The sequence below is a fragment of the Centruroides sculpturatus genome, unplaced genomic scaffold, assembly GCF_000671375.1.
Source record: "Centruroides sculpturatus isolate CEXI.00-Female unplaced genomic scaffold, Cexi_2.0 scaffold1787, whole genome shotgun sequence".
Lineage (NCBI taxonomy): Eukaryota > Metazoa > Arthropoda > Arachnida > Scorpiones > Buthidae > Centruroides > Centruroides sculpturatus.
In genome coordinates, this window is record NW_019385911.1 from 34,014 (window position 1) to 61,457 (window position 27,444).

The window sequence follows — 27,444 nt, forward strand, 5'->3', positions numbered from 1 at the left end:
AAGTGAGCAACTGATAACTGTTTAGTAACAAAATAAGAGAATCCAAGCCTGCATTGATGCTAATAGGGGTCACTTTTGACATTGTTTATAATTGTCATTCATTAAGTAACTTAAATACATACAGTGGATGTCACACCAACAATTGTACTGACTCAAGAAAAAATTTCACATAAAAAGATGTTAGAGAATATTTTAAGAAATGTTTTATTTTCTTAAAATGTTTTTTATGATGTTCATTGCTGCATCGAAAGCATTTGCAGGAAAATAAAATGTTTCTTAAAATGTTCTTTAATGCCTTGTGAGTGCTAAGATTGGCTTTACTTTACCGCTAGACTTATTACACCACCACAGGACATCAAATTAGATTTAGAAAAACACTGTTTTATTTTCAGAATGCATTTCAGACATGGAGTCCCTCATCAGCTTTTTTGCTACAAAATTAATAGGTTAATTTTTATAAAAAGACTGTGATTGACAGAAATGAACAATGCGGACTTTGTTCAAAAAGAATGTGGACTTTGTTTCTTGTTCTTTGTTCATTTCTGTCAATCACGGTCTTTTTATAAAAATTGTTAACCTCCTATTAATTTTGTAGCAAAAAAACTGATGAGGGACTCCATGTCCGAAATGCATTCTGAAAATAAAATAGTGTTTTTCTAAATCTAATTTGATGTCCTGTGGTGGTGTAATAAGTCTAGTGGTAAAGTAAAGCCAATCTTAGCGCTCACAAGCCATTCAGAAGACTAGACAAGAAGCGTATCATAGTATTCTTTAATGCCTTTTTATGTGAATTTTTCTATTGTCATTCATATTTACCTCCTGTTTTCTATATTGAAACATATCTGTTAATAAATGTATAAGTGCACAGTGACTTTCCAAACACCCTGTATTTTATTGCTGTTTAAACAATTAAAATGCACGCTATTCTTTTTTAACCTGAAGAAGAGTTATTAGATAGCTCAAACATTAGTTTTATATAAACATTTTTTGTTGGAATAAAGTAAAGGTTGTACTATTTTTATGATTTTTATGAACTTATAATTTTATATGGATTGTAATATTATTTGTATTCCTAACAATGATTTGCTATAATGTATATAAATTATTTGCTATACTATATATTAATTCAATTAGTTATATATGCTATTTTATTGCCAGAGGAAAAAGTAACATGAATGAATAATAAATTTATTAATAATTCATGCTGCTTTAAAATTAGTTTTCATGCATTGTTAATAGAATAACTTATTTTAATGAAAGTTCATTTTGTCTATTGTAGTTTCTGATGCAAAAAAGATTCATCATTCTTCTTTTTATAATAATGCTTCATCATGTAATATTTTAAAATGCGTTTGTCTAAAGATTTTAAAACTAAGTTTATAATCAAAGTAAAAATATCAATATTCATACAAGAGTAATTTTTAAAGTGAATGAAGTCTCTTCATTTACTTTAGATCATGAATTGCTTACTGAATTTTTAATATGTTCCTCTGAATGTGGATTTAACAACTCAAATACTTAAAAATGTAGCTTTCATTATTAGTCTGAAACTACAGTTTAGTAAATTTTTTATAGATTTGAAAAATATATGTGGAAATCATTTTGTTGTTGTATTTTCAATCCCTTTACAAATTTTTTAAAATTTATTTGTTTTTGAGAATTAAAAATCTAAATGTAAATATTGGGATAATTTTTATTCCATTTATAAAGAGGATGTTGAATTACTACTTTCTCCAGAATAATTAAATATATTATTATTCTTATTATTATATAAAAAATTTCTAATATTAAATATAAATCTAATTTTAAAAAATTTTTATATCAGTAATTTTCAAAACTGATTTTAATATATCATATTCTAAATGTACTGATGAGAGTTTATTATAAAATCATAGAATTATCTATAAACTAATTGTTCTATATTTATTCCTTACAGGCTAATTTTACTTAGCTGAAAGTAAAAATAGCTTTTCTGCTTTTAACTTTATTTTTATTCTGACATGTTGATGATAAACAAAATACAATTAGATACAGTTAAATACTGAATGTATGAACATGACAGATGATTCTGCATTATAAACTTTATTCTAAAACATTTATTTTTTATTTTATAATAAAACTTTTTGTTTAGTCTAGAATCTCTTGAATTTGATATTAACTTAGGATTTTTTGTGTTCTACTTGAGGAAGGTCAGTTAAATATGGCCAAAAACATTACAGTAATTAAGCTTTTCGTTGCAATTTATGGTTTCTGTGTTGTTTGAAATCAGTGCAGTTTTGAGTAGTTGTATTATTGTAACACCAGTCAAATCTCATAAGTTGGTCCTGCATATTTGCAAAAACTTTAAAAATAATAACAATAATAATAATTAATAAGCAAGTAAATGCATGCATGCATGCATACATACATACATACATACTTGAAAACATATTTTTTAGTAATGAATTTTAAAATATTTATTTTATCATTAAGCCTGCTTTTAAGCAACTATAAGTTGTAAGCATTGCTGCTTGTAATTTGTTTATAAATTTTCCTTTTATAGTTATGAAATATTTTGGAATAATTTCATATTAAAAAAATTATCATTAAGAAGACTGATGTAATAGCTTGGAAAAGGTAACTGTTGGGTGATTGATTGATTCAAACTGCTGACTTTGGAGAAACAATTTTAATACTTTGCCAGTTCAGCCAGCTTGCCAATAAATTTGATCATTTTAAATGACAGCAATGGAGCTTCCATTGTTGCTGTCTCTTAGAGAAGTCCAGTACAGTAATTTACTTTACATTTTAATTTCATGTTAAATAAAAGTTGCCTTTAATGTGAAAACTGTTAAATTTGGATAATGGTGATCGTCCTGAATTAAATTTGGAATGTTTTTTAGAATTATAAATGTTTAAATTATTAAAAATTCAAATATTTTTAAAATTAGACAGTTATGAAGCAATTTTTTTTTTTTTTTGTTTTGGTAAAAACAATGTTGGTATATTTTTGTAATTTTGTATTTACTTAGTATTTTCAGGATATTTTACATATTTTATATATAATAGGGATTATTAAAATTAAAAATAATAAGAAATGTGCAAGAATAGTTTTAAAGAGATTGAGTAAATCTGTAAAATCTCCATGCTCTACATTTGACATTGTATAGTTATATTATTTTTGTTTAACTATACAATGATTTAAAATCTATTAATTTTTTTTTTGAAATGATAATGTTCTGTAAAATATTTCTGTAATTTTTGTTTTTGGACTGTATTTTGATTAAATGCTTTTTATAAATAAAGGCTGCTCTCAATTTATGCTGGTGATGCATTCCTAGAGGAGGTGGGAGGTGGCATAAATAAAATCAGTCCAAAGTAAATACATTTTATTATGAAATAAATAAGGATGAATTCCAGGCATTCACAAATGAATGTGTGTGTATTTGGAAACCAAAGCATTGGACAGGGAAAATGGAAGAGATTATAAGATACCATCCAGCAGTGGAATGATGATTATTATATATTTCAATAAAAAATATTTAGTACCAAACTTTTATTAATACAAAATAATAATAAATACAGAAATTGTATTTAGCTATTTTTGTTTATCTTGTACAACAGTGCCACTAGATGCAACTTCAGTTCTGCAAAGATAGCCTCTGTTGAGGGTCGTTTGTCAGTGATGGACTAAGTCAGTGATGGACAAACTTTTAAAACAGTAGTATAGAATTTTCAATTTCAATGTTTTAAAAAATTCATTTAAGGGTATGTTCCATTTTTGCATAATCAAACTTTCAGAAATGCAGTCACAGATTCATTCATTGCATTAGTATTAACCACTTGCCGCTCACCGATTAATTAATTTAATGTAATTAAGCATTAAAAATACTTAAAACTGAAAAAAACGAAAGAAATGCTTTAATTTTGAAGAAAAAGCTTCAAATTTTATTTTCCTTTGTCTCGCCTTTCTGTGAAATTTGACACTGATGAGTCATTGTTTACACAGCTGGATGACCTTGAGAACAGCTGGAGTCAGATTTCCCGGGGCATTCTCAGACTCCTCGGGAGGACAAGGGTTTAAAGTAGGGTGAATACTAGCTGGCCATATATTTTAAAATATTTTTAAAAAATTAAAATTTTAATTGCGATTTCCGACCCCCCGACTTAATTAAACGTGTATATAATAAAATCTATTAATTAAAAAAATTAAAAAACTATTGGAGGTTGTTTTTGACATCAGAAAGTAGCTTTAAATAACTTTACCGAAGTCAAATCCGTGCACTACAACTTTAGAACGATTAATTAAATTTGATAAAAAAATCCCATTAAAAAACAATTAAGCCTTAATCGAGCCTTATCAAAGGCTAATTAAAATCGCGATAAAATTTTTTTGCACGGGCAAAAAGTTTTGAAAAAATTTGGAGACTTAAAAAACATTCCAAAAATCAAAAAGAAAATTTTTTGGGGGCCATAAAGACTGCATTTTTTGTAACGCTATGTAACATGCCCGAGTTAACTCGGAACTGGATGTTAAAATTAAAGAATTTTCAAAATATACTATTTTTTTTAGTCTTTATTGTATTTTATAATAAATTATATTGGCCAGCCAAATTTCCTAAAAAAGTTTGTCCGTCACTGGACTAGACTATGGATTATGCACCTTAGTAAAATAAGAATCCAAAGCTGTTTGCTGTTTGAATCTTGTTTTTCTTTTCTTTGAGAATTTCATAATAAGGTGCTAAGGCTTCATTTAAGACTCCTTTTTACAAAGTCACTTCCCTTTCAGTCAGGGTCCATTTTGCAACACTCTTTAGTTGATGAGTAGAAATTGTTTAAGGGCATCAGTAGTTATTATCTTTACAATGTTCTGAGTTATCATTATTTGTCTCCACTCTTTGTTTGTTTAAATGTTCTATTAAATTTGTCTTTACCATTTTCGATTTGGCAAATGTCTTCCATTATCAAACACACTCAATCAACTTTAAAACACAGCAATAGTTTAATTACTAAAATGTCATTTTTAATAGTAATGGTATAATACATAATGGAATGCCACAATGACAGTTTTAGTAATTAAACTATTGTTGTGTTTTAAGGTTGATTGGGTGTGTGTTGCTTTGCATGGCAGCTGTGAATTAGTCTTCCATCATCATCTAAAATTACAGATTGACATAATTCTTTTGGATTTGGTAATTTCCTTTTATTTGGGATGACTGTTTTCTTTCTATTTTTTCCCTTTATCATCTTGGTTTATTTATATAATAAAAACCAAGGTTATAAAGGAGAAAAAATATTAAATTTTATAAGATGTAAAGTCCAATAATCCTCATGAGATTAAAAAATGAATAAAATTATAAAACACTGGATATGCACTTCTACTTGAAATTTAATCTCCAACTACAGTTGTTTTTTTATGAATATGTACAAATTATGTAGCACTGAAAAGGGATTCAGAGTTCATGTCAACTTGAAATGCATATGTAGAAGAAGCAATTAAATAAATTGTTCATTTTAACCTTTAGATATTTTACTTGATGAACAAAATACTATACCTATAAATACAGGATTATTTAGTTAAAATGTGTATGTGACAATGCCAAAGGGCCCCCTCTATGCTTCAGCACCACAGGACCAAAAGGTCGACATTGCGTCAGTGAAGACGGCAATGACAAATTTATCAGGACTGACACCACTGTGTCTTCTGGGTAGACACAGAGACCATTACGTTCGAATTTACGTGTGAGCAGTCGTGTATGTGGACTCTTAGTTCCGGGATGGAGGCGTAAAGAGAGAATCAGAGGAATTACACTCTACATAATCTATACATAATACCCATTTATTGTTCTCTTTAAGCTATATACAATCAATTCAGTTAACATATCTACTTCTTTCCCAATTACCTGTATTTATGAGAGAGAGTTCACATTTAATTCGCGCGAGGATAAATACCTTGATATAAGTTGGCAAATAGTCGTTTAGTCCTCGAGTCTCTGTGTGGAACAAAGTTCTTTCGAACGTTGATATTGGCACAAAGTTCTTTCAAACGTTGATATTTCTTTAGGCGGTGATCCTCCCGAACGGCAGCGATTCGAATAGTTCCTGGTAGCGGCTAATCCGTTCACGTAAATCCGCAGTTCACACCAAACTCCAGAGACTGACTCTTACGCATCGATCCCTCCTTTTTATAAAGGGGGTCATCTTTGGGTTTTTCCCACTGCCTCCGTCCAATAGTTTTCTTTCGTCTTTTCGTAGATTCCGGGTGACACATTGGATGTATCATCCTCAACATGGAATTAAGTTCGTGGGAAAAAGTTTTATGTTCTTTTTAAATATCGGTTTGTTGTTTATTTTTCTAAACTGTTCCTCGAAAAAAAATATTTAACAATTTATTTCACTAAGTTCGACTCTCACATGTATGAATACAGCAAACCTTTAATTAAGAGAGGTGAAAAAACAATATAGGTTTATAATTTTTTTATCTATATTGCAGTATATAATTTTTAAAATTATAACTACTACTGTGTAATCTTTTATTTAATATTTTTATATATTTTGAACACTAAATAATAAAAAAAACTTTATGTAAAATTTCTTGGAAATTTATTAAATTTTGGATTTAGCATTACATTTATATTCAGTTTACATTCTTAAAATTTATTTTTATTATACTAATATTTAAATTAAAATTATCATTTATTTTCTAGGATCAAACAATTGAAATTTTCAAAATTATAGAAGCTCTAAGAGAGGTAAGTAAATAATTTTCTGGAATATTCTAAATTATTTAATTTATTATAATTATTAAATTAATAAGAGATGGTGCCTAACATCTCCCTCTAGTGACAAATTATTTAGAAATTAATTAAATATAATAACGAAAAATGTAGCCTGATGTAATTTGATATTTGTTTGGCTTTTTACAAACATATCGAGTTTAGAGCTGTTTGTATATGTATCATTCTATGGTTTATTGGAACTGCTAAGCTCTTACTTTATCACGGTGGTGACTAGCAAGAGAGTTGTCATAATTACTACTAGTGACTGACTAGCTGAATGATATTATTGATGATTTCTACAAGATATACTAATAAATTATTGTATATAATGATATATTTTAAGATAATTTCTTTAAGAAATTCCTACATTTTAATACTTGATGACTTATGATGTAGAACTAATTTCAATATTGTGTGTTAAGTTAATAAATTTTCAACATAAACTAGTTTTTGAAATTTCATCATTATCCATTTTTTATAATATACAATAAAAGTTAGGTTTTCATTAAGAATTATGTTAATTTAATTAATAAACACTTTTAAGATCTCATTTTCCAGAATCTAGAAAATTAAAGAATGAACATAATATACAGTAGAACCTTGATATTTGTAATATTCGATATTTGTCACATTTGATGACTTCCCCCCCATATTCATCAGTATTTTCTGTATTTGCCCTCATTCCCAACACCAGCAGTGGCACTACAATCACACACCCATGCTGATCAGCTAGCCATGTTAGCATAGTGTTGCCAATTTAGCTAAGTTTTTGCTAGATTTAGTGGATTTATGAACAATCTAGCTATGAAAATTACCTAAATTATAATGGCCTAGCTATTTTTATAATGCTATCTAGCTATAAAATAAATCAAACAATTTTAATGGAAACAGTATGATTTGAATAGTTTTATTAAAATGTCTACCTATAAATTTGAATTTTGAGTTGGCAACACTATTTTGCTAGCTGCAGTTAATCAGTCTGGTTTGTGCAGTCGTCGTGTGTGTTCTTGCGTTGATTATTTTCAAAAACTCTGGTTCCAATGGTCTCAACAAAATGCACTGAAGAAAAACAATAAAAAAAGGAAAGCTGTTAGAACAACAATAGAGATTAAAAAAAATTATTGCTAAGTTTGAAAATGGACAAACTTGTTAAATTCTTTTATATTTTTCATTTTCTTTCATATTAAATTCTTTGGTTATGTTTCCAACTTAGCCAAAGAATTTAATATGCCGAGATCATAATTGGAATTACCTAATGTTTTAACTGATGGTATGGCTTCTAAACAATAATAATCTTACTCTTCTCCCCCTTCTACCACTATACTGTATTTATTTAGTAGAATAGAGATAAAGTTTTACAAAAAACATAAATCTTTTATTGTACCATTTTTTAGGATGGGAATGGTTTAATTGAATATCAGTTATTTATTATGAGAAAAATTGTTTCTATATTCATCATTTTCTATATTTGTTAAGTCTTTAGGAACAGATTAATGATGAATATAGAGGTTTCACTGTAGTTGTAAATAAACTTAAGAACAGTAAGAATTAAATCATTAAAAAGTATTAAAATAGAACTTTACATTTAATATATAAAACTGTGTGAAAATTAACTTTTATGTTTTTAATATAAATTTAATTTCATGATTTAATAAACTTTTCGTTCATAATTTATTTTAAGTAGTCAAAATGTAAATTTATTACTTTGATGATTTTAGATCTGCCCCGTGGGTTCAAGTAGAGGTTGGTCACTTGTTGATAATCATTGTAGTTTGAGATGCTGGCAAAGATCATTTCCTTTCCAATTTTTTGGATCTCAAATTAATGTTTATGCCAGTTCAACAAGATTAAACGTTCCAACAGTGGTAAGAAGCATTTTTTCATTTTTATTTTGTCTTTTCATTAACATTCTTTAATAAATGATGAATTTAAACATCTAGTGCGTATTGAATGTTATTGCTGATGTAACAACTTGGCCAGAATGGGATCCGGCTATTCATCATCATCCGTTACAGGCTGAAATTTCGGACGATGTCGACTTACATGGAGATTGCTATATGCAGTGTGACCAACTTGTTGCCATGACTGTTAGCAACAATCCTAAACCTGGAATATTAATGCATAGGTATGTATATATTCAATTTATTTGGTGAAATTTTTAATTATTATTCAGATATAATTAGATTTATTTATACCATACATATAGCATGTCTGTAATAGCAGATAAAATTGTTTTTCTTTAAATTAAGACTTTAAAAAAATTACATAAAATTGGAACAAGGTTTAAAAAAAGATTAAAATGTTTAACTAAAACTAGCAAATAAATTTACATTATAAGCTGGTATACAGAAAAAAGTTTTGTAGCAAAACAGGATTAATTTGAGTACTATTACATGATTTAAAGAAAATATTTATAATTTATAATAATTTATAAATACAATAACTAGTTATATGTTGAAAAATATTTTAAGATGTTTAGTAACAAATAATTAGATTGCTGCAAAAGGTTTGTTGTTTCTATACAAGACTCCTTTAAACAAAACTGTTGCTTACTATTTGATGACAGTCAGTAGTATGGTTTCTCTGTATGAAGCATAATGCATGTAATTGACAGCAAAATAAGATTATTATTTACATTCAGTATAATTTATTCATTGTACAGAGGTAAAATGACATTTCAATCAAAACTTCTTCCAAAACTTCAGACTATGAGGCGTTAAATATAATTAAAAATATTTTAATCTTGCGAGCGCTTTCGACGTAAATATGCACGTCGCCTTCAGGCAATTCAAAATTGAATAGAGAATTCGAACCATACATTTAAATTTAAACATTAACGATATTAGCCGTTTTTTGAATATAACTATTATAAATAAGATTTAAATTTTAGAATTAAAAACATTTTAAAATATTTAAAATTGGTACGCATGTGTTTTAAAACAAATAAACTTTGATTGGAATGGCTATTAATTATTTTGTAAACACGAAAAACTGGCGCGTGTGCACCTTAACATGCATAACATAAGAGCCAATTAGAGTGGCTATTAAGAACAAGTAAATTTTACATTTTAAATTAAAATTAAAAACCCTTTGTAAACACGTATAAAATGTTTGGCACACATGCGTCTTAACATAGACAGCATAGAAACCGAACAGAATAGATCCATAAGTGCTAGTTTACATTAATATTTGAATATTAAAGACTAAAGCATGGGACTAAATATTTTAAAATGTTTTTAATTCTAAAATTTAAATCTTATTTATAATAGTTATATTCAAAAAACGGCTACTATCGTTAATGTTTAAATTTAAATGTATGGTTCGAATTCTCTATTCGATTTTGAATTGCCTGAAGATGACGTGCATATTTATGTCGAAAGCGCTCGCAAGATTAAAATATTTTTAATCATATTTAATGCCTCATAGTCTGAAGTTTTGGAAGAAGTTTTGATTGAGATAACTGTTGGCATGACATCCAAGCCCAGTACTTAATACTCCTAATAAAATGACATTTATCTTCAGTAAAAAAAAAATTCATTGTCTTATGCTGTAAGAGGTCAAACTTGGCAGCAGTTTATCAGCACAGAAGTCTACAGATTATGATTTGATTATGATATCTAAGGTGATTTTGTGAAGTTTTGCTCATATTATTGAAACAAATTGATCCTGCATCCCAATAATGATCATGACAACTATGTAGCAGTAGTAGTAGTAGTAGTAGTAGTAGAGATATTACTCTTTGATACAACCTGTGTTATGGAAAAAGGGGGAAGATGGGGTGGGGTGAGAAAGGAAAGGAGATGAAAAGAAAAGGGTTGGAATCCATGGGCGTCCTGCGACGGTGTTTTATAAGGAATAATCAGCAGAAAAAACAATAACAAGAATGTTACAGAGGAATACAGGTTGGGAGTGCCATGTTACAGATTGCAAACAGCACTAACATATGAACAGGTAATAATGTAAATACAGTGTGCAGATTAATAATGTTACAAGAAATTACATGTTGAGAGCTGTCAGACAAATCGTAGACAGTACAAACATAATAACAGATGACAAACGAATGTACATTATGCAGATTAACAATAGTGCAATAGTTACATGGGGAGTGCTATGTGACAATGACAGATAGCACAAACGTATTAATAGGTAACAAACATAAAAACAGTATGCAGAATAATATTGGTACAAAGTAGTTACATGTTGAGTGCTATTTGGCAAATTGCAGATAGAACAAACATAAAAACAGATGACAAACCTATGTACAGTATGCAGATTAACAGTGTGTAAACTAGGTACAGGGTGGGTGCTAGGTGCCAGAATACAGGTAGCCCGAGCAAATTAACAGGTTACAAACATATATACACTTGACATTACCAGGGTTACACTAAAAGCATGACAACTATATAATGAAGAATTCAGGAAACTCTTGTTTATATTGATCAATTTCCCATACTATTGTTTACAATATATAAGCCGTTGAATTTGAAAGTTGAGCAAGCCCATTTTATGTTATTGCTAGATATTTACAAACATCGCTAAATCCAATATATAATATAGCTACACACCAACCGAATGCCGAAAATCTATCGGGCTAGTTTAAGGCTAATTATTAAGGCTAAGGCTAATTATTAATAAGGCTAAAGCCAAATTGGTTACGTAATTCATTTAGTAATTAGCCTTAAACTAGCCCGATAGATTTTCGGCATTCAGTTGGTGTGTAGCTATGCTAGATATTTAATGGTTTGCATTTGAATGAGCTTAAAAATATTTTCTTTTTGAAACTGTGTCCTGTTTTATATTTGTGGCGTAGTAAACACTAGTACTGTATTTTCATTGAGTTGAACAAATGTGTGTAAACATTAGTTCAACTCAACTAATAAAAGAAAATTTGCCATGTGTCTTTGGAATAAAACACAGTACTAGTGTTTACTACGCCACAAATTAAAAATATTTGTAAGTAGTAATAGACTTATTATATATANATTCAAAAAACGGCTACTATCGTTAATGTTTAAATTTAAATGTATGGTTCGAATTCTCTATTCGATTTTGAATTGCCTGAAGATGACGTGCATATTTATGTCGAAAGCGCTCGCAAGATTAAAATATTTTTAATCATATTTAATGCCTCATAGTCTGAAGTTTTGGAAGAAGTTTTGATTGAGATAACTGTTGGCATGACATCCAAGCCCAGTACTTAATACTCCTAATAAAATGACATTTATCTTCAGTAAAAAAAAAATTCATTGTCTTATGCTGTAAGAGGTCAAACTTGGCAGCAGTTTATCAGCACAGAAGTCTACAGATTATGATTTGATTATGATATCTAAGGTGATTTTGTGAAGTTTTGCTCATATTATTGAAACAAATTGATCCTGCATCCCAATAATGATCATGACAACTATGTAGCAGTAGTAGTAGTAGTAGTAGTAGTAGAGATATTACTCTTTGATACAACCTGTGTTATGGAAAAAGGGGGAAGATGGGGTGGGGTGAGAAAGGAAAGGAGATGAAAAGAAAAGGGTTGGAATCCATGGGCGTCCTGCGACGGTGTTTTATAAGGAATAATCAGCAGAAAAAACAATAACAAGAATGTTACAGAGGAATACAGGTTGGGAGTGCCATGTTACAGATTGCAAACAGCACTAACATATGAACAGGTAATAATGTAAATACAGTGTGCAGATTAATAATGTTACAAGAAATTACATGTTGAGAGCTGTCAGACAAATCGTAGACAGTACAAACATAATAACAGATGACAAACGAATGTACATTATGCAGATTAACAATAGTGCAATAGTTACATGGGGAGTGCTATGTGACAATGACAGATAGCACAAACGTATTAATAGGTAACAAACATAAAAACAGTATGCAGAATAATATTGGTACAAAGTAGTTACATGTTGAGTGCTATTTGGCAAATTGCAGATAGAACAAACATAAAAACAGATGACAAACCTATGTACAGTATGCAGATTAACAGTGTGTAAACTAGGTACAGGGTGGGTGCTAGGTGCCAGAATACAGGTAGCCCGAGCAAATTAACAGGTTACAAACATATATACACTTGACATTACCAGGGTTACACTAAAAGCATGACAACTATATAATGAAGAATTCAGGAAACTCTTGTTTATATTGATCAATTTCCCATACTATTGTTTACAATATATAAGCCGTTGAATTTGAAAGTTGAGCAAGCCCATTTTATGTTATTGCTAGATATTTACAAACATCGCTAAATCCAATATATAATATAGCTACACACCAACCGAATGCCGAAAATCTATCGGGCTAGTTTAAGGCTAATTATTAAGGCTAAGGCTAATTATTAATAAGGCTAAAGCCAAATTGGTTACGTAATTCATTTAGTAATTAGCCTTAAACTAGCCCGATAGATTTTCGGCATTCAGTTGGTGTGTAGCTATGCTAGATATTTAATGGTTTGCATTTGAATGAGCTTAAAAATATTTTCTTTTTGAAACTGTGTCCTGTTTTATATTTGTGGCGTAGTAAACACTAGTACTGTATTTTCATTGAGTTGAACAAATGTGTGTAAACATTAGTTCAACTCAACTAATAAAAGAAAATTTGCCATGTGTCTTTGGAATAAAACACAGTACTAGTGTTTACTACGCCACAAATTAAAAATATTTGTAAGTAGTAATAGACTTATTATATATATATATTTTGGTTTTATTTCATGTAAATTTAATATGCAATAATGGTTATCCACATTAGGTGAAAAAAATCGTGGTTTTGGTATTCACCAATGGAATTGTTTTACTTTCAAAAGCAATGATTTTTTGAAAACGTTGCATTTCTTTGAATAAAATATAGTTATAATAACAAAAAATTGAATATTTTATTTATTTACTTATTTTATTTCAACATTTCATACTTTTTTGAAAAGCTACAATTAAACAAAAAAATAAATTTAATTTTATAGGAAAAAGAGAAGAAAATAATAAAAAATATTTAGTAAAAAGTTGCATGCATATAATTATATTTCTTAGTTTAGATGGTGCAGATTTTTAAAGTTTTCATAATAAATGGGTGGTACATAGGGTAATAAATCCATCATATCTTCATATTTTTCTTTAGAGTGGACTTTCCTCACTTTCAAAATCAACTCGCTGTAAATATCATTGACAATATAAATTATTAGTAACAAATTTATACTGATATTAAAAGATATTTATTGTGAATTGATCGAAAACAAATTTTATGTTAATTTGTAATAAGAATTAGCTTTAACTATTTTTTTCACAAAATGGATTTGTCCCACTTTCAGAATCAATGGCTCATATGTAGTCCAGCAGGAAATGGCTGAAAAAACAGAGATTTTCATCAACAGAGAAGACACAAATTCACACCTTCAACCATCTTTCAGAGGCCCTCGTCAGGAAAAATTCCAAAAACAGAAAAAACAGTTCTATCTTTTGAAAAGTTTTAGCTTTCGAATATAGCTGTGTTCTAATTTTTAAACATTTAAATGCTTTTGAATACAAAGATTGTTACATATTACAACATATAAATAAATTTAACTAAAGCTATAAAAAATTCATTAATAATATAATATATGGTGTTGTAAAAGTTAGCCTGATGTTTTAATGTATAAACGATGTTCGATAAGGAAAATTGTTTCCTTTACATTGCCTAAAGTTAAATGCATAATTACACATCAGAAATTATCGTTATGCTTTGTGGTATTGTAAATAATATTTCCACGATTGTGGAACCTGAATATAGTCAAAGTTAATGCAACCTCCCTTCATGCACACTATATAATTTTCAAGAACCTCCAATGAACATAAGTTGTGTCAGTCAAAAGCCCTGTGTAAAAGAGTAGCTTCATCCCAACATGGAGAAACCCCGGGTTTGGTAGCATACTGGACTAGTGCAGTATTATACTTCCCCTTGGACACATCATATTTGTGATCCCATATTCTAGCTTCTAGTGATCTGTACTTTGATCCAATGTATGTTATATGTCTATTGAAACATTCATTTTGCAATGGAATGCGGTACACTCCTGGCGCTTTCTTATCATTGGATTTGTCTTTTGCATTAGATGAGAGCCGAAAAATGATTCATTTTCTCTTATAAGTTAAGCACAAGTTTAAATCCTTAACAATTCTATTATAAATTTATTGGAGGGATGGTTTATAAGTATAACAACCCAATTGTGCTCTGCATCAGTTTATTTGCTCATTTACTACTGGAATTAGCATTTAGATGTGAATTTGTTTGTTTATTGTAAAGTTCCAGTTTTTTTGTCTAACAGAGAAGACATTCTTCTCTTGCATGCTTGACCATGCAGCATATAAAAAATGCATTATAAACTTCAGAAGCTTAAATTTGAAACACTTCCAATCCACCATAGTCTCTTGATTCTCCCCTCATAGGTTATCATTTATTCAATCACTTTGATTAGTTTTTGCAGCAAAAGATATTCTCCACCCAAATGGCCATTGAAAGTGCTATCAGTTTTTGAGTTCTGTGAGTATGAAAGTTTTTTAACAGGGATTAAAAGACTTTTATTTTAAATGTGAATAAGTTTGAAGTCAATAGTGAATATTTTGAGTAATAAAAATTACTTTGAAATTATGTAATTTCATTTTCAACATTGTTTGATAAGTATAATAAACCTTCTGCAATAACTGAATCATATATGTAATACTAAATCTTGTTTTAATTTTATTAAAATAAAACCATGTTTTTATAGAATCAAAGTACAGCAGAATTTGCTTATTGTAATCACTTTTGGGACTCATCTATACTGATGATGATTGATGAAATTCTGGTTTTATTGACTATTAATAAGACATGCTAAAACAAGAGATAAATTATTAATCTTGAAGTTAGACATCTAATTATAATTAATTAATTAAAAATATAATTGAAGTAAAATATACCAACAGTTTAAAAATTACTGTATAGCAAGTAAATGAATAATTAAAATGATCACATATTATCAGTATCACCCAGGTTGATACCAATAATATGAAACATACAGCTTAAAAATGCATTTTACCTGAAGACAATAACTATAACTGAATATTTAACTTTAAGTGTAAGCTGTTTTTTTTATAAATATTTCTGGATATAAGTATTTATAAAAAAAGCAACTTACACTTAAAGTTAAATATTAAAACCTCAAATCCAGTCCTCTGTGTAGTTAAACTATAACTGAAGTTCTGCTTAGAATAAGAACTTTTATTTTATAAGTATAAAAGGTTACATATTTAAACTTAATTTTTGGATATGTCAACAGTTATTTAATGTTATTAAAATCAGCAATCTCTCATTACAAATATGCATATTTTACTGTGTTTTATATCAACCATTTCAGACATGTATTCAAGAACATTTCAATTTTAGTATTCGTTGAGAATACTAAAATTAAAAAGTTCTTGTTTATATTTGTTATATTATTAAATTTATAATAATAGATACTCAAATATTAAAATTTTATAAGATTATTTAATTTTTAAATACATATAATTATTAATAATAATAACTCTTACTGTTTAATTTTGGAAATTTTTTTTTTTTAAATTATCTGAGTAGCAGTTTTACTAAATAGAAAGTATGAGACTTGTACAGTACATGCAGCTTCTAATCTCATTTAATAATTATCATTATCATAAAATCAATAAATAATAATTGCATCAGCATTATAAAGCCATTTGAAACCTGAGTATCTCAGGGTTCAGATGGCTTTAGAATTCTGGTGCTCAATGGTTTAGTATTCTTTATTATATAGTTATTGACATAATTGATAATCACATTTCAGAAACTGTTCAAACTGTTTATATCAATTTGGGACAAGTAAAAATTGAATATTCTTTGCTAATTTTTATATTTTGACTAGATTTGGAAATTTAGAAGAAAATGGTGTTGGATGGATACTTCTGTGGCATTTAAGTCATCTTAACTGGTGCTTTTTCCTTGCTCAACCTCTAGAAACTGCTGGAGGTAATTTGTTATTTATTAAGCTTTTGATTATTATTTATGTTAAGTAGCTTATGAAAAGGGAGTAAATACATATAGACAATGAAGACCAAATTATTCTAGTAATCAAATGATGATGGATTAACTTTCAGGCTAGAACTTGGCTAATTAATATAATAAATATTTTATAATTTAGATTAAAGATAGACAGTTAAGCCACTACTTTGTACCAAATTTAAAAAGTAAATTAATTTAGAAAGTAATAATTTAGATTATTCTGGAAGAAAATATTGATATGAAGTTGTTTGGCTTATTAATAATAGATTGGATTTCAAGAGGTTTGTTTGGATATGGAGTAAAACTAAAGCCCTCAATTTCTTCCCTGTGCAGACATGTTTTCAATTATTTTACCTGGATTCTGTCTAATCTTGACTTTCAGGCTGATTTAATTTAAGAGAGGTACTCTTATGGTATCTTATAAGAACTTGCCAACTAGTTCTAGTTTAAAGTTAGTCTGGTGTTTTCATTTGGTTATAAGAAAAAAGATTAACTAAATATGTTGAAAACAAATTATCAAAGTATTTTATGATTGAAACTTCTCCTTGTACTGATCATAAACACAAAATCACATTGGCGTATAAAGACAAAATTCCAGTGATTATTACAAGAAATAAATACTTGGAAGAGTTTCACTTACATCTTGCTAGGTACGGGGACAGTGGAACTCTCCACGGACCTACTCCAATGTGATTTGGAAGAGATAAAGCAATATGTAACACAAAGAATCTTCCTTCAGAATTTGTTTTGTCTCTTGACTAGACTGTTGCCTGCCAGGTTATTTGGGTTTCCAAGACCTACAACATCAATTGGACTATTTATCCTGTGGTGGAGAAATATCTTTTGCCCATATTCCTGATGGAAGAAAGACTGGCTACAGTTATTAAGGCTCATTTGATCAAGAACCTTATGTTGTACCATGTGGTACAGAAAATAAAGGATTTGGACCAATTGCAGTGTATAAGATGTTCACAGTAATGAATTACAAGATTTTATTTTCAACCCTCAAGTTAGGGGAATATATGCTTAAAAATTAAGATTGAAATATTTCACCTTTGGTAGCAGGTGGGACAAAAGTATTTCACGGTTTGTTCACAGAATAATATATTTCACGTTTTTTGCATTTAACAGGAAAGTTTATTCCACTCGAGAAATGACCATTAGATCTCCAATTGCAGGAGATTTTGCAGAGATCTATTTGACATTTATTGAGACCAGAGTAGTACAAGAGTATAGCAAATACATTTTGGCTATGTTCAGACATGCTACTCATACGGAATGAGACAAAAATGTATAAAGAGTTTATCAACAAGAATAAAGTAAGAGTAAAGTTAGTATCTGTGTACTTGTTCAATTTCTATCTATTATATATTTACTACATACATTTGGGCAATGATAAGATAAATATGATCTTATATAGGAAACCAACTTTGGTATCTTCCTATATACATTGGTTCTCACAGGGCTCATTCAACTACAAAATGGGTGTTTTGGTCATTACTATAATCTGTGCAGTGAAAGACTAGATGTGAGTCAGTCTGAGTAAGAAGACTATATATCAAATGAAAGGAGTGGAAGAGACATGAGTTGACACATAGATCACAATAATAAAATATAAAAATTGCAAAAAAATAAGACAATAAAATTACTTATGGTAAAGAAAGTATAAAAACATTTTTAAAATGTAAAAAATAAAATTGCTGAAAGAGATAAGATCCATGTGTCAGCTTTCACAAGCCTCCTTCCATCTGTTTCATCTGACACAGTCCTTTCTGGCTTGGGCTGACTCATGTCTAACCTTTTGAATGGACTTTAGTAGGGCATATAAATATTCTTCCACTAAAGAGTACTTGGAAATGGAACTCAGATACATCAGAGAAGTTTCCCATACATTCCAGCATTCTGATAAGTTTTTCCATAATGTCAATGTTTCTAGAAGGAAGGAACTTATGCAATCTTCAAATACTTCAACAAATACTTCAACAAAACCTCAGAAAGAGGAATATAAGAAGGTAACAATTATTACAAGGTTTGAGATGTCAAAAATAGTGCAAAAGCATTTTAAGAAGGAGGTCCATGTTATCAGTATCAGACCACCTTCAATGTATAATCTAGCAAAGAATGAGAAACACCACTTTTTTAGTTTTCTGACAGCATTCCAGAAGAACAAAATAGCTGTATTTATAGTTTCCAGTGGCTAGAAGTGAGACTTATAACCTTGCTTGCTATATAAGTAGTACATGTGCTGAAGGCAAGAATATAGGAACATCAGAAAGAGCAAGGTAATGACAGAATTGGCAGAATATACTTTCTTAGATAAATAAGCTGCACTTAAATGTCACAAGGATACAATTATACTTAATGAGGACAACATTCCAGTGAGGAATAACTGAGAAGTTGATAATTGCCACCACCCCACCAACGTTGAATATTTGAGCTCAAGGGCTGATATTGGGCTTAAGTAAACCAAACAGAATGGATTAAGACAATCAGCCAAGAGATATTTTTTAGCACTGCCCAGAAGGTTCCTGTGAATGGACTAAACATTACTAGTCTTTGAATTTGTAGTGGTTAATGAAAAACATTGAAATTTGTAGTTTTCATATGTAAGATGTGAGGTACATTTTTTGTAAAGACTATAGACTGAGACTGTTTGAAAAAATGTTTCTCCAAATTTCTATCAACACTGTTGGTTCCAATGTTAGAAAGATAAAATTTGAAAAGAATGGCATTTGTATTTGATTTAGAACATTAATTCAGTCTTGTAAATTTGTTTAGATACTGATGATGAGACATTCTATTTGTATTTGTAAAAGAGAGTGAGAGAGCTGTCAGTCATTTAGCTTGTTTAGATAGGAAATGGAAAGGAGATTCGAAGGAAACTTAATAAGGAAATCCAACACAAATACATTATTTCATTAAAGGAGTCAACATTAATAAATGTTGACTCCTTTAATGAAATAATGTATTTGTGTTGGATGCTAAATAAATTCAAATGTAATGAACACATTTTTTTATTCAAATGAACGCATATTCTAATTAAATAAATGCATGCATAAATAAAAATGCTGTTGCCATTACAGAAGACATATTAAAACTTTTAATTGTAATCAGTTACTTCATGTTTTATAAAATGTTTTTTTCTATTTGTTCAATGGTTGCCCCTGAACAATAACCTATATTAAATTTTACACAATTGTGTAATTTTGAATTGGTATTTTCTTGCTCAAATTTTGATTTTAAAATTCATTTTTTTGCTGAAAATTTCAAATTTTAATAATTACAAAGTTTTCATTTATGCTTGATTATTACAATACATGATTTGATACGTGGACATAGATAATGAAAAATATAGCACTTGAAGATTACATCTATATAATAAATGTGTACAGAGCAGAGAAATAAGTGATTTGTGGTAGCTATGTGTTTTTTTTACATGAATTAAATATTTAAAATCCTTCAGAATTGAAATTCTAAATTTTAAAAGTTGTGTCAAAATTTTTTTGCAGTATCAAAAAATATATTTAAAAAATTGATATTTGTGTGTGTATTCTTGATTTTCATCTAGTAACATAAAAGTTACCATACTGTTGTGAAAACTGATACAAATAGTTTCAAATCTGATTCAGAGTGTCTGATTTGCATTGTTAATTTTATCAGTTGCTTCAATTTTTTTCTTTTATGCTGACTAGCCTTATTGAATATTAGACCATCCAAATCTGCAACATATATTTCTTTATTATGAGTTTGCACTTTGCAAAACTTCAACCTACTCCAGTCGTCTTAAATTATGGAAATTTTGATATATATAATAAAATCAATATTTTTTGAAATTATATATATATATTATATNGTTGGCGTATCGTTAAAACACACGAAACACGAGGTTTTGTTATAACGGGCATGACTGCTACTTTAATTGGAAATGTATTCAAGATTTTAGACTTATAAATATATTTTAGAACAATTCATAAAATTATTGCAAAATTTACATTATTTTTAAATAAATTAGTACAAAAAAATTGCACTTATTTGGAGAGGTTGGAATTAGATGTAATTTTATGCAAATATTCTAATTGGAAACACGGAAATAGATCACAATACAAATGAAATTTACATAATCCTTCCAGCTAGTCCCAACTTACTATATAAAATTAACGGAAAATAAATTATAAAAAGTTTTATATAAATTTTTAAAAAGTCGCCATTTTGTTTCCATGTTATAATTTTTAATGACTTAAAACCTTCTTTAAATCTGGAAAAATTGAATGAATTTATTACATATAGTATCGTAAATTATTGTGACATATTGTGTGACGTATCACGTGAAAAATGACGTCTCAGATTACATGAAATTAAATTTTACTTCGTAAAATGTTCTTGAATTTTATATAATCATTAACTCTGATCAGAATATGAAAATATAGAAGGTTCGTACTTAATCATTCCCTTGATATTTAAGTAATTTATTAATAATTTAAATTTTTAAAAATAATTAAACTAAATGCTTATACTTTATAAACCCACAACTGGGCTTTAATTAATTGTGGCCTTAAGCTTAATAGCGAATAATAGGCCTTAAGCTTAATAGTGAAAGGCTCTAAATTGTAGCATGTTTAATTCAGGAGAAAATCAGATACTGCCTCACTCCTCGCAGTCGCTACATTAGCCTATTATTTAAAAATAATTACATTTTTTGTGTTTATATTGTAAATTTTTAATACAATAGCTTGCGTGGATTTTAATAAAATCGAAGAATTAATTCACGTCACCAAATTCAAAATGTCTGACTTAAATAGAGATTTAGAAGTATTGGTTCTGGCATTACCTATCATTTGTTGGATCATTAATTTGGCATCGTCTTTCGAACACACCCAAATAATTTTCGGTTACGAGCGACTTTAAATCTAATTATTACCTGAAATTACCCGCTTTCTTCTTTTATAAACTTTCTAAGGGAATATATAAAATAATTTTATTTTATTTTTGTTAGGTATAGAATCAAATCATTGTCTTTTAACTATGATCTCAGGGAAAAATCCATACTCAACAGCAAAAGAAGATATGGCTTTACAGTTAGCCACTAAATTAAGGAATCTAAAAGATGCAATATCGAGAAGTCGTTTACAGATCCGTCCATTTGTTTTAGTGTCATCTTTATCGAACCTGAGTAATCCACATCTACCCACAATACAGTCTGCTCTAAGTGATCTCTCGGACAAACCTTGTGTCTTGCTAAGATCAAGCAAAAATTCACTGAAGCCAAGAATACAGTCGGACATAAAACAGAGCAATGTTTTATCGGTCGTACCATTTTCAACTACTAAGCCCATTACTCTCTTGAATCTCAAAGGGTTTGTGTTGGTTTCAAAGAAACCTACCTTGAAAATGGAGGATAAGGAAAATGAACAATTGGAGAAAGCAAAAATTAGAAAAAGACAGAAAAGTCAACTCAGAAGCATTTGTCAAGAAGTTGAGAGTAAAGTATGAAAGAAATGTCTATTGCTTAATGGATTTTAATTATAATTAACATCAGTATTTTTGTGAAATATGAAAAAATTACAAACTAATAGAAGCAAATTGAATTTAAAACTAATAATAAAGTTTAGACTAAACTTACAAATTAATATTTCATTTAATGAGAAGTATGATATTTTAAATATTTTTACTAGTTTAAATTATAATTGCTTAAATGGTAATGATGAACAGTTTTTATTTATATATTAATGATAGCATGCCAAAATCAAAATTTTATTTTACATAATTCTGTATTTAAAACCATGGCTGATGTCAAAATGATTTTTTTGTTAGATTAGATTACATTTTACTCAAGGTACAAGTTAGCTTTCCAATATATTGTAAGTAGGCTACCGGTAAGGTGAAACTGAAATGATATATCACTTTGCCATAGGCTACTATATACTCTAGCACAACACAATTTTCAATAAAATGACATCTGTAATATATATATATATATATATAATCATACAAAAAGGGATGTAGGCAACAGGGTCACTTACATCATATTCTCTGATAAATAAGTTAAGCAAACAAATTTTAGTTGAAAATATTTGTGGTGACCTACTAGAGTTAAAATAGGTGGCACACAGTAATTTGCTAGGGATATTGTTCTACTCAAATCTCTACCACAGAGCGGTAAACATTTTATAATTATAATTCAAACCATAGTTTTTTAAAAATTTTGAAGCATAAAAAGTTGACTTACACCATAATTTACAACACTTAAAAATCCAATAGATATAAACAGCATAGTTTTGTTATATTGTAATGGTATATAAAAACAATTTTACACAATGATGTTAAAATAATTATAAAAAATAGAATAGAAATAGACAAATCNGTAAATTTTAATCAAATTATAATTATGAATTAAATCATTTGTGTGGCATTGTTGAACGCATTAAGCTTCCAGCAGAAGGAACCGGGTTCGGTTTCCAGTTGGAGTGCTCTCTACATTTTTTCAAACTGCTTTATGATAGAAATTAAGCTATAAAAGTAGAATGAGGAAATTAATTAGCTAAAAATTGTTATTTTGGTGCATTTAAATTCGAATATAAAATCCCATTTTAAAGATTTTCAAGTTACTATACTTCAGAGATTTTACGTTTATCTCCTGTAACACTTAATAAAAAAAATATGTTATTCGCATTTGATATACGCGAATAACTTTTTTTTATCGAGTGTAACGGGAGATTTATTCGCTAAAGTTTAAAGAGCTTTGGAAAATCCTAGAAAATATTTAAAAATTTGGGAAGAGAAACGATTTAACATGAATTTTAAGTTACATTTTTGTGGATACTAATCGGGTAAAGAATATGAAGATGGAAAAAACGTACAATTCTAGTTTATTATAATTAAAAACGATTTAGTTTATCGTCATTATATCAAAGAAGGTAAATTAATTACATTGAATAAATTACAGTATCGACACTTTTGTCAATTGCTACTCAATAAAACTGACATTCTGTTCTTGTAACTGTTTAAATGGAGTGAAAATATTGGTTAATTTGGCCATTTTTCATAAAATCTCAAACTAGAAACTTGAGATAAGTCTCTCAGTTTGCATTTTATTTAGGTTTAGAATTTATGACGATAAAAAAACAGTTTCATTCGATCTTTCTTGGTCTTCCAGTCTCTAACGATCAATTGATCTTCTTGATCTTTAGAGACCGAAATGATGCTAACGAATATATAAAGGTTCTGTTACTTTAAAATTGCATTTAAAATATAAATTAAATAAAAGTTAGTTGATATTTTCATATAATTTAATTTAATATAATATTTTTGTATTGTATGATCTAGTTGATGCGTAAATAATTGAATATTTGAAGAAATATTTAAACTCCTTTGATATTTATTAATTATTGCATAATAATTAATAAATTTCGAATAAAAAGAGTTTAAATTTTTACTTAATTAAACTTTTAAAATATATTTATAAATTTTTAATGATAATAATTGATCTCAACTTAATAAATTATGATAAAATTTACTTTCATAATGACAATAAAATGACAGTAAATTGACATATAATTACATTAATTAAATTCTATAAATAACCAGATATGACGTATATATCGGGCTATATATAATATATCCCATATATAACAACAATGCATGTACAGCACTGTATATGTATTGAATAACTCGAATTAATAATAAAACAATTAGTAATGGATATATAAAAGGGCGCCATTTTTGTCCCATTAAAAAAATTTAAAAAATATAAAATAAAATTCCATAAAATGTTTGCCTGGACACAGAACTGATAGAAAAATCTCCCTATTTCAATGGATTTATGGATAGAAATCTGATGACAGCAATAAAAAAATAATTTAAATACTTTGAAAAATTGCTATTTAATATATATTTACACATAAAAAATATTACGTGTCAAATTTTTTAAAAAATACATAATAAAATTGTGCGTTATACCCATTTTAAAAATGTATTTTTTCTTATAAAATAAAGTAAATTATATGTTTTAATTATAATTACTTGTATTTAGAAAATATATTTGAAATTTTAATTTAAAAAAATGAAGTTTTAAACTTTTACGACATTAAAAAATAAAATCAAAAATTTCAATTTTTCATTTTGTCGATAAGACGAGAACATTTTTATTTTTAAAAAAGTCATAAAATTTTAAATGGAATTTCATCCTTAAAAATATTTTTTTTTTAAGATTTACGATTAAAAAGTTCATAAATTAAATTGAGAATTTGTCTAAAGAAGAGAATTGTTTCGATTTTTATTTATAAAGAAAAAAAATCAATCGATAGAGAAAAATTATTCTCTCGCCATTCGATTCCATTAAAGAAAGCGAGAATATATGAAATTACAATTTCCTTTTTTCAATTTTTTCTCAATTTTTGGGCTGCAATTTGGAAAAATTGTAAACCTATAAATTCTCACTGTCGTCTGTCTGTGTGTCTGCTCGTCCTCAATCTCTGTAACAGAGTTAGACAGATGAAAGACTAGATATGGAAACCTTAGGGGCCAATATGTGTGTGTGAGTAATTGTGTGTTGAGAATGATAGAATGTGAATTTGTATAAATCAGTGAGTAACGTGTATTGAGAATGTGAATGAGTGAGTAAGCGTGTTAGAGTAGACTAAATGAAATGAGCAAGTGTGATTGTGTGGATGTAAATGACTGTAAACGAGTGAGTATGATTAGGTGTGCGCGCGAATGAATAATTAGATGTAAATCAGATAAGCATGTGTTATCCAGACGAGTGTAAACGAATGAGCACGCGTGATTACGTACGAGTGTGTGATTATGTTTGACAGCGAATGATTAAGTGAACGCGTATAAACGAACGGGTGAGTTTGCGTGATTAGATGTAAATGAAATGAAAGTGTATAGTGCGTGAGGAATATATATGCGTATAAATGAGTGAATGAGTACGAGTAATAACATATGAATGTGGATGAGTGAGGTATATGATTAGGTATAAGTGAATGAGTGAGTTGCCTGATTAGGCATAAATGAAATGAATGAGTACGCGTAATTATATGTAAATATGGGTGAGTACATACGAGTGCAGCGCCAACGCGAGTAGGGTATCTACTGGGGTTTATCATTTCCCGGTCTTTTGCTTGTCTCGGGATTCCGGGATAAAAGTGAACCATTTCCCGGGACAGAATTAATTATTTTTAAGATATACAAAATATCACGAAATCAAATGATACAATTATTTTTCATTTTTAAAGTAATTTAATACGTTCCGCAACCTCCAAAATCATATTAATAATGCTGTGTAAGAAGATATAGCCTATATTAAAAATTACCTTCGAATTACGTAGAAATTTTCACAAATAGAAAAAAATTTATTAAACTTTGCTGGAAACTGCATACAACAACAATAACAACAACAACAAAATGCTTTGAATCGAGTTCAAAATTTAAAAAAAAATGAATTTAGATAAACGTCTAACTTAGAAGGTAATTTTCGTTTTTTTAAATAAAACGTAATACAAAATATTATGGTAAATTTTTATAATAAGGTTTTGAAAAGCAAAGACGGTCGATACTCGGATCAGTCAATCCGATTCTTATTTTAGTAATGAAAAGTCCAGCTACCGAGAATGCCCTTTCCGATTCAATAGATGTGAGTGGAATCGTGTTTAATGCGCTGAAGAGAAGAAGACAGATGTTACATGTTTTTTTCACCCGTAGCCTGGAAGATTTCGAGTTCGTTTTCGAGATTGTAGTACTTCTTTCGCTCTCTTGTATTCTCGATTTGTCTACATCGAGCTTATAGCTCGATAATTCCGCAATTCGTTTGACTTTAATAATTAGGTTTATGAAGAAACACTCCATACTCGCAGACTTCGTACTCGTTTGTACCCTCGCCCAATTTGCGCAACTTGGCGTTACGCGGTTATCGAAGCTACCGGGCACGGTTAAAAATTAAGACGGCGTAAGCGCAATTATTCTAGATATTACGGGTTCCGACGAGTAAAGAATTTTCGTAGTCCCGCCACAAATAAGCTACGTATTGATTATCGACCATTTGTGACGCGCTATAACGAGGAAAAATTTAAAAAACTAAGTAAGTAAGTTTAAAAGTAATAAATACAAATGTATTCCGACAGTTTACGAGTTAATTATAATTTCTATTTGCAAAATTTCCTCGACCTTAACACAAAATAAGAAAAAGTGAATTTTTAAGAAATTTGCAGGATTTCCCGGGTTAAAAAAAACAACCGGGATCCCGGGATGTCGTTTGAGAAACCNGGGACCGATGTGCAGGTGCGTTGTCATGCAGAAGGTACCAGTCTCCACTTTGCCAGATCTGTGGCCATTTACGATGAATGGATTACCTCAAACAACAAAAAAGCATTATCTAGACATAAAATGTCTAGATAATGCTCCTTGTTTACTGTTCTGCCCTCGGGAATAAATTCTGAATGAACAGTTCCTTGAGAATCAAAAAACACCTCCATCATGACTTTTCCTTTGCTCAGTGCATGTTAAGATCGTCTGTTAAAATACGCTGGCAACTAGTCTTTGATAAGTGAGTAGCCGCAGCGATTTTTTCAAGGGTTTGGCGACGATCTTTGCAAACACATTGATAGACCAACTCAACATTTTCGTCGTTCCATGAAGTTGAAGGTTGGCCAGTGCATTCGTCTGCGAT

At 28.8% G+C, this 27,444-nt stretch overlaps 1 protein-coding gene across 1 annotated transcript in view; it reads left to right on the plus strand.

Annotated features, from left to right (window-relative positions):
* LOC111612535 overlaps positions 1-27,444 on the plus strand; it is a 40,033-nt gene that overhangs the window by 11,978 nt on the left and 611 nt on the right. The window contains exons 2-6 of the mRNA XM_023353768.1: positions 6,687-6,731; positions 8,477-8,623; positions 8,699-8,883; positions 16,642-16,745; positions 21,772-22,262. Coding sequence (XP_023209536.1) covers positions 6,687-6,731; positions 8,477-8,623; positions 8,699-8,883; positions 16,642-16,745; positions 21,772-22,262 — 972 coding nt within the window. The remainder of the gene's footprint in view (positions 1-6,686; positions 6,732-8,476; positions 8,624-8,698; positions 8,884-16,641; positions 16,746-21,771; positions 22,263-27,444) is intronic.